This window comes from Triticum dicoccoides, chromosome 5A (assembly GCF_002162155.2).
Source record: "Triticum dicoccoides isolate Atlit2015 ecotype Zavitan chromosome 5A, WEW_v2.0, whole genome shotgun sequence".
Classification (NCBI taxonomy): Eukaryota; Viridiplantae; Streptophyta; class Magnoliopsida; order Poales; family Poaceae; genus Triticum; species Triticum dicoccoides.
The window spans coordinates 402,768,003-402,777,083 of NC_041388.1; the positions used below are offsets into that span (position 1 = coordinate 402,768,003).

At 47.3% G+C, this 9,081-nt stretch overlaps 1 protein-coding gene across 1 annotated transcript; it reads right to left on the reverse strand.

The window, feature by feature from the left end:
* Positions 1 to 1,125: 1,125 nt before the first annotated feature.
* On the reverse strand, positions 1,126 to 2,328 carry LOC119301834 (probable BRI1 kinase inhibitor 1). Its single transcript, XM_037578811.1, has one exon. It carries the CDS (start codon positions 2,157 to 2,159, stop codon positions 1,365 to 1,367), a length of 795 nt encoding a protein of 264 aa, XP_037434708.1. The 5' UTR covers positions 2,160 to 2,328; the 3' UTR covers positions 1,126 to 1,364.
* Between the last annotated feature and the right edge of the window lie 6,753 nt (positions 2,329 to 9,081).

Genomic DNA, 9,081 nt, shown 5'->3' on the forward strand with positions numbered 1-9,081 from the left:
CGCGCGTCGTCTCGTGTTCATTGCGCCGCCCGTGAGGCATCAATGGCGGAGGCTGATCGGCGCGGCAGCGCGCGGCAGCTTTGGCATTGATTCGCGGCGGGAAACAAGGCGATGAGGACGACGAAGCGGCGAGAAGCGAGACGAGTCGCTGGTAAGGAGGGCCCGCGGCTCTTTCGCGCCAAAAACGATTCGCCCGGCGCCCCCGAGCGCCCCCCAGCACACCGGGTTCGGGTTGGGTCCGCCGACGCCAATTTCGGCCCGAGCCGGCGAAAATTGAGCCCTTGAAGGCGTGACTGGGCCGATTTTTTAACGCCGGCGACCGAAATGTCACCTAGGAGGCCTTGTTGGGGACGCGGCTGGAGATACTCTAAACAATACCTCTTTCAAACAAAATTCTTTATCATCAACTTATACTATGTTTCATAACTTTCTCATGATATTAAACATCAAATTATTTGTCAACAGTTTTCGCAGCAACGCGAGACGTATCATCTAGTTAAATCTAAGTTAATGGAACGCACAAGGCCACTCCTGCCCTTGCGGTCGTGCCCAGAGAAAGACATCGGATCGGCTTAAAAGGAAAGGACAGAGTACCAACGAAAGCTGGATGGGCGTACGACGGTACGTGGTACACCCACTAGTGAGCTTGTCTCCACTCGTGCACTTGCATTCTCATGTAGACAGTTTGTACTGACTTTGTATCGTGGCTGGTGATGTGTATGTGGCTGCCGGTGGTGGCATGGTTAGATCGAATGAGTTGCGGGTAAAGTTTAACATGTGAGTTATTTTACCCCCCAAAAGGAAAAAATATATATTATGAATTGAGTTACTACCAGGCTATCAGGATCTAGAAACGGTCAGCATCATCAAATATTCAACCGGTCAATGAAAACCGACGGAAAGATAACCTCAGCCGGTGTTGATTTACCGGCCACTCCAATCTCCAAATGACAAGAAGATTTATTTGTTTCGGTCAATTATATCACATACACAAGTAGGAGCAATAAGCTTCCACGGGAGTATTAGTGAGAAAAATCTTGCAAGGACACAGTAGTACATGATCAGTATCTATTTTACTCGCAAAAAAATGCTCACTACCTATTTTGGCTATTTTCCATAGTAATATTGTTTACATCTTTGCAGTCGCAAGCAAGAAAATCTGAGATGGAAGTACTATATGGAACAGAGTGAAGTTCACATTCGCGACCTGTGTCCACCGAGAACTTCTGATTCGATCGGAAGCAGTACGCACGCATGGCGATCGCCGGGAGAGTGCAACGACGCACACCATGCCGCTACCCTACCATTTACACTAGCCTGCCTGTGCCCCGGCCGGCTCCGGCAGTCTAGTCTACGTACTAGTACTACTGCTTGGCCACGGCGATGGAGTTCTTGCAGTGCGCGATGGCGGCCTGGATGGCGCTCTGCAGCTCCTCCATCGTGCTCTCCTCCGACGACGTCGACACCTTCACCAGCGACCCGCCCACCGACAGGTGGCCGCTGTTCACCGGAGACGCGCGCAGCGACGCCGGCGCCGACGACAGATGCCCGCGCCGCTGCCTCCACCGCTCCCGCTCCATCGTCGCGGCGGCGCCCGGCCCGCTCACCGAGAACGTGTGCGGCCTCCGCCGCTGGCCCCGCCGGTCCCGCTCGCCGTGCCGGGAGAAGGTTGCGAGCAGCTGCTCCACCAGGGACGCCATGTACTTCTTCACCCGCTGGCCCACCTCCAGCGGCCCTCTCTTCCCCTTCACCTTCTTCCTGTCCTCCTCGGCCTTGCCGGCCGTGTCGTCTCTGCCCTCGCCTGCCCTCCACGCGCCGCCGGGGCCGGGGAAGAAAGGCGACGCCCTGGCCTTGGCCCTGTCCCTGTCATCGCTGCTGCAGCTGCTGTGGCTCGTGGCTTGACGGTGGCTGGCTTTGGCGTAGTTGTTGTGGCTGATGTCGCTGCCGACGCGGCCGAGGGGTGTCCGGGACATGTCGGCGGCGGCCGGAAGCGGAAGGACTCGGAGGGGGACGTGAGAAGGTGGAGGCGATGGAGGGAAAGGGGAGAAGGAGAAGGAGAAGTCGGGGGAGGGCGAGGAGGATAGCGGTGGCGGTGGCGGTGGGGAAGGCGTGGTTGGCATGAACAGAGGAGGAGGCGACCGTGGCCGCGGCGCGTCCATGGCTTTGAGCTGTAGGGTTTGTGCTTGCGCGCGCGCACGCGTGGTGGTAGGCAGGCAGGTTAGGTCGTCGGCAGCTATTGTGGGGGACGCAGTATGGCACGCACAAAAGAGCTGAACGAGGAACCTGTAAGGTGGAGAAGGTAAGCACAGACAAACAACAGGTGAAGAAGACAAGTAGTACTGCTAGGAGCAAGCTGATGAAGTGAGAAATGTAGTAGATATGGACTAGTATTTAAGTCGGAAAGTAACGTTAACAGGGACATATTTGACACCATGATCCAAGAAACGGTCAGCTTGACTTGTGGACTACTCCCTCCATCAGAAAATATTTGTTAAATAAATAAATGTATCTGAATGTAATCATTTCTTTGACAAATATTTTTGTCGGAGAAGTAGATCTATCTGAATGCAACCATTTGGTCGCTTGCTTTTAAATGCCACAACCCTGTCGGCATGCCTTGGTTTTCTTCTCCCTTCCCCTTTTTAGGCTGCCCCTTCCTTTTTCCTCGTTCCTCCTCTCCTTCTTCCTCTCTCAATGTCATGCATCGCCCTACTCGTTTCTCCTCCTCCTATTTGATCACCGCAAATCCACCCCGTAACCACTATCAAAAACCACCAGATCTTCGTCCACTTCCTGTACCAAGTCAGGGCATCAACGACCACGATAGAGCCTAAGCATAGAAATATGCTTATCACCCGCGTTGGTACACGTAGACCTCGCCCATTGTCTCCATCGCCGTTGGCCTCGAGATCAACCCTTCCTTTTATTTTGTAACTCTCATCCCTCTTCTCCTCCTTTCTCCGCCAATGTCATCCATCGTCGCATTGTCACCCGTCACCACTACCAAGACACACCGCATCATCTACCTACTTTTGATACCAAGTCGGGCCAGCGATGTTCCCCGATAGATCTGATCTCTAAGCCTGGAAAGGTGTTTATTGCCCGTTTAGTGCCAATACACGTAGACCTAGTTGATTCATTACCGCCATTGCCTTTTCGGCCTCGAGACTATCCCTACTCTTTCTTTTATTTTCTTTTTAACCCTCCACACTCTTCTCCTCCTTCCTCCTTCCTCCATCAATGACGTCCATCGCTGCATTGGCGCCTATCACCACTACTAAGAACCACTGCATCATCAACCACTTTCGCTACCAAGTCGGGGCGCTACCCTGATAGATCCGATCTCTAAGCCTCGAAAGGTGTTTATTACCCGTCTAGTGTCGGTATATGTAGAACTCATTATCATCATTATCGCCATCTCCTTTCTGACACTAAGATTAATTATCCCTCACCATCCCGCATTTCCTCCCTCTTGATTCCTCCTCCTCGTTCTTTTTTCGTCCTCTCTTCTCTCTCAATCACTAGTAAAAAACAGGGCTTTGGTCCAGGCCGGGTCAGCCCATTAGTCCCGGTTCAGTCTAGAACCGGGACCAATGTGGGCATTGGTCCTGGTTCGTGAGCCCAGGGGGCCGGCCGGGCCACGTGGGCCATTGGTCCCGGTTCATCTGGACCTTTTGGTCCCGGTTGGTGGGATGAACCGGGACCAATGGGCCTCGCTCCTGGCCCACCACCATTGGTCCCGGTTGGTGGCTTGAACCGGGACCAAAGGCTCCCCTTTAGTCCCGGCTCATGTCACCAACCGGGACCAATGAGGTGCCTATATATACCCCTCGCTCGCGAGCAGAGCACCCCAGTGCTCTATTTTTCTCTGGCCGAGGGGGAGAGGGCTTTGTGGTGCTCTAGCTCACCTCCTATGCACATGAGGTGTTCGATGGAATGCCCGAGCCACACTACTTAAGCTTTCTCCTCTCGAAGCTCGACCTCCAAGCTCCATTTTCCTCGAGATTTGTCTAGATTTAGCGGTCCGTCACGCCCCGTCCCCGTCTTCACCGCCGTCGATCACCCGCGCCGATCTCATCACCGACACCACCGTGGTGAGCCTCTTGTTTTTATCTTCTTTCTGAAAGGAAAAATATTCTTACTTGTATGTTTAGATAGATACTTGTAATATTTTCTTACATTTATTGTTGCATCTTATATAGTGCGATGGTTTTGGTATCCGCCCCCGTCGGCCCTCGTCCTGTCTATGATTCGGATGTGGTATGTATATTATCTTTATAACTATTGGTTCATTTATTGTTTATGAAAATTATGCCGACCAACGTGACATAGATTTTATTTATCTTGGATGTATGTGAATCGGAAATGCCAACCGACCCTATTGTCGAGAGGTTAAATTTAGTTGAAGAAGAAAACAATTTGTTGAAGGAAAAAATAAAAAAAAATGAGGAGGAGAAGATGATATTGGAGTTGCATGTTGCGGATGTCGTCGATGATCACAAGATCAAGATGGATGCAATGCGCTTGAAGATTAGAAAGATTAAAAAATATATCATTCATACCGAGGCTTGGTATCATTATGCCGTTGGATCAATTGTTACCTTGGTTACGATTATGATCGCATTTGTTTTCGCATTGAAATGTTTTACATAGTTTCAATGTATGGTTTAATTAATTAGATGCTCTGGAGAGCTATATGTTGTTAGATGAGAATTATGTATGCACTTTGGTTTTAATGTGATGATGAACTTCTATTAATTTGGACACTTAATTATATATAATGCACGTAGATGAACCGACAATGGATGTACGGTGACAGACACACCCGCGAGTACATTAAGGGCGTGCATGAGTTTCTTGATGCGGCTGAGGCAAACAAGCAGAATGGTTTTATGTGTTGTCCATGCACTGAATGTGGGAATACGAGGTCTTACTCTAACCGGAAAATCCTTCACTCCCACCTGCTTTACAAGGGTTTCATGCCACACTATAATGTTTGGACGAGGCACGGAGAAATAGGGGTTATGATGGAAGACGGCGAAGAAGAAGACTACGATGACAACTATGTGCCCCCTGAATACGGTGATGCTGCAACAGGGGGAGCTGGTGAAGATCAAGAGGAACCAGACGATGTGCCCAATGATGCTGCAGCGGGTGAAGCTGCTGAAGATCAAGAGGAACCAGACGATGTGCCCGATGATGATGATCTCCGCCGGGTCATTGTCGATGCAAGGACGCAATGCATTAGTCAAAAGGAGAAGCTGAAGTTCGATTACATGTTAGAGGATCACAAAAAAGGGTTATACCCCAATTGCGAAGATGGCAACACAAAGCTCGGTACCGTACTAGAATTGCTGCAGTGGAAGGCAGAGAATGCTGTGGCTGACAAAGGATTTGAGAAGCTACTGAAAATATTGAAAAAGAAGCTTCCAAAGGATAACAAATTGTCCGACAGTACATACGCAGCAAAGAAGGTCGTATGCCCTTTAGGATTGGAGGTGGAGAAGATACATGCATGCCCTAATGACTGCATCCTCTACCGCGGTGCATACAAGGATCTGAACGCATGCCCGGTATGCGGTGCATTGCAGTATAAGATCAGACGAGATGACCCTGGTGATGTTGACGGCGAGCCCCCCAGGAAGAGGGTTCCTGCGAAGGTGATGTGGTATGCTCCTATAATACCACGGTTGAAACGTCTGTTCAAAAACGAAGAGCATGCCAAATTGATGCGATGGCACAGTGAGAACCGAAAGAAAGATGGGAAGTTGAGAGCACCCGCTGATGGGTTGCAGTGGAGAAAAATCGAGAGAAAGTACTGGGATGAGTTTGCAAAGGACCCAAGGAATGTATGGTTTGCTTTAAGCGCGGATGGCATTAATCCTTTCGGGGAGCAGAGCAGCAATCACAGCACCTGACCTGTGACTCTATGTATGTATAACCTTCCTCCTTGGATGTGCATGAAGCGGAAGTTCATTATGATGCCAGTTTTCATCCAAGGCCCTAAGCAACCCGGCAACGAAATTGATGTGTACCTAAGGCCATTAGTTGAAGAATTTTTACAGCTGTGGAATGAAAACGGTGTACGTACGTGGGATGAGCATAGACAGGAGGAATTTAACCTTAAGGCGTTGCTGTTCGGGACCATCAACGATTGGCCCGCTCTCAGTAACCTTTCAGGACAGACAAACAAAGGATACCATGCATGCACGCACTATTTAGATGACACTGAAAGTATATACCTGGACAAATGCAGGAAGAATGTGTACCTGGGCCATCATCGATTTCTTCCGACCAACCATCAATGTCGAAAGAAAGGCAAGCATTTCGAAGGCGAGGCAGATCACCAGAAGAAGCCCGCCATGCGCACCGATGATCACGTGCTTGCTATGGTCAATGATTTACACTACGTAATCTTTGGAAAGGGTCCCGGTGGACTAGCTATTCCGAATGACGCTGAGGGACATGCACCCATGTGGAAGAAGAAATCTATATTTTGGGACCTACCCTACTGGAAAGACCTAGAGGTCCGCTCCTCAATCGACGTGATGCACGTGACGAAGAACCTTTGCGTGAACCTGCTAGGCTTCTTGGGCGTATATGGGAAGACAAAAGATACACCTGAGGCACGGGAGGACCTGCGACGTTTGCACGAAAAAGACGGCATGCCTCCGAAGCAGTATAAAGGTCCTGCCAGCTACGCTCTTACGAAAGAAGAGAAAGAAATCTTCTTTGAATGCCTGCTCAGTATGAAGGTCACGACTGGCTTCTCGTTGAATATAAAGGGAATAATAAATATGCCAGAGAAAAAGTTTCAGAACCTAAAGTCTCATGACTGCCACGTGATTATGACGCAACTGCTTCCGGTTGTATTGAGGGGGCTTCTACCGAAAAACGTCTGATTAGCCATTGTGAAGCTATGTGCATTCCTCAATGCAATCTCTCAGAAGGTGATCGATCCAGAAATCGTACCAAGGCTAAGGAGTGATGTGGCGCAATGTCTTGTCAGTTTCGAGCTGGTGTTCCTACCATCCTTCTTCAATATCATGACGCACGTCCTAGTTCATCTAGTCGACGAGATTGTCATCCCGGGGCCCGTATTTCTACACAATATGTTCTCCTTTGAGAGGTTCATGGGAGTCCTAAAGAAATATGTCCGTAATCGCGCTAGGCCAGAAGGAAGCATCTCCATGGGCCATCAAACAGAGGATGTTATCGGGCTTTGTGTTGACTTCATTCCCGGCCTTAACAAGATAGGTCTTCCTAAATCGCGGTATGAGGGGAGACTGACTGGAAAAGGCACTCTTGGAAGAGACTCAATAATATGCAGGGACGGATATTCTTGGTCTCAAGCACACTACACAGTTCTACAGAACTCTACCTTGGTGACCCCGTATGTCGATGAACACAAGAACAGTCTGCGCTCCAAACACCCGGAGCAGTGCGACGACTGGATTACATGTGAACACATCAGGACTTTTAGCAGTTGGTTGGAAACACGTCTCAGAGGTGACAAAACTGTTTGTGATGAGTTGTACTTGTTGTCCAGGGGACCATCTTTGACTGTATTGACTTACAAAGGATACGAGATAAATGGAAATACATTTTACACGATCGTCCAAGATCAAAAGAGCACCAACCAAAACAGCGGTGTCCGCTTTGATGCAGCAACCGAGAGCGGAAATGATACATATTATGGTTACATAGTGGACATATGGGAACTTGACTACGGACCTGATTTTAAGGTCCCTTTGTTTAAGTGCAAATGGGTCAATCTGTTAGGCGGCGGGGTACAGGTAGACCCACAGTACGGAATGACAACAGTGGATCTGAAAAATCTTGGGTACACTGACGAACCATTCGTCCTAGCCAATGATGTGGCACAGGTTATCTATGTGAAGGACATGTCTACCAAACCGAGAAAAAGAAAAGATAAGGAAGCGAATACATCATACGATGAGCCAAAGCGCCACATAGTTCTTTCAGGAAAAAGCGACATCCTGGGAGTGGACGGCAAGACAGACATGTCTGAAGATTATGAAAAGTTTCATGAAATTCCTCCCTTCAATGTCAAGGCTGACCCAAGCATCCTGATAAATAATGAAGATTATCCATGGTTACCGCGCAATAAGCAAATGACACAAGCGAAGAAAAAGTGAAGACTTTCTCCCGCAACTTTGTAACACACGAACATGCTACCATTGTCCGTTTTGTACATGCACATGCTATGTGGGTGAAATTATGATACCATCCCAACTTTCAACTTTTTTAGAGTTCATTTGAAATGCTTTCATGTCTTATGGTTCGGCCCTCGTAATACCATGACCATTAGTCCCTGGCCCATGCCAACTTTCAAACCGAGACTAAAGGGTTGGTCCTCGTTGCGGGCCGAGTTTAGTCCCACCTCACCAACCGAAGGGGGCTCACACCGGTTTATAAGCCCTTCCCTCTCTGCCTTGTTGAGCTCCTCTCAAAGTGAAAATAGATGCCCTAATAAAGAAAAGTTTAACCTAAATTCATAGTGAATTTCTCTGAAATTCATAGAAATTTACTAGGAATTTAGGTTGAATTTTCTCTATAAGCGCATATATTCTCATTTTTTTAGTAAGTTAATCACAAACTTGTGATTCAAACAATTTTCAAAGAATACAAGTTTTAACTATTCAAATTTGAAAACTAATGGCACTAACAGAAAGTTTATAATTTTTCTAAAACTAATGGCACTAACAGAAAGTTTATAATTTTGCTAACCTAAAAGCAAACAGAATTAAAAATTAAAGCAAAAAACAAAAGAAAATAAATAATGCAAAAAACAAATCAAAAAAATAGGAAAAAACTATTTTTATAGTAAAGTTAATCACAAAATAAAATAAATAAAGCAACAAAGAAAACAAAAAAACTAAAAAAGTGTTTTCAAATTCGAAAACTAATGGCACTAACACAAAGTTTATAATTTTTCTAAAACTAATGGCACTAACATAAAGTTTATAATTTTGCTAACCTAAAAGCAAACAGAATTAAAAATTAAAGCAAAAAATAAAAGAAAATAAATAATGCAAAAAACAAATCAAAAAACAGGAA

Coding starts and splice junctions, on each gene's coding strand:
- LOC119301834 (XM_037578811.1), bottom strand. CDS start 2,159: ATGGACGCGCCGCGGCCACGGTCGCCTCCTCCTCTGTTCATGCCAACC.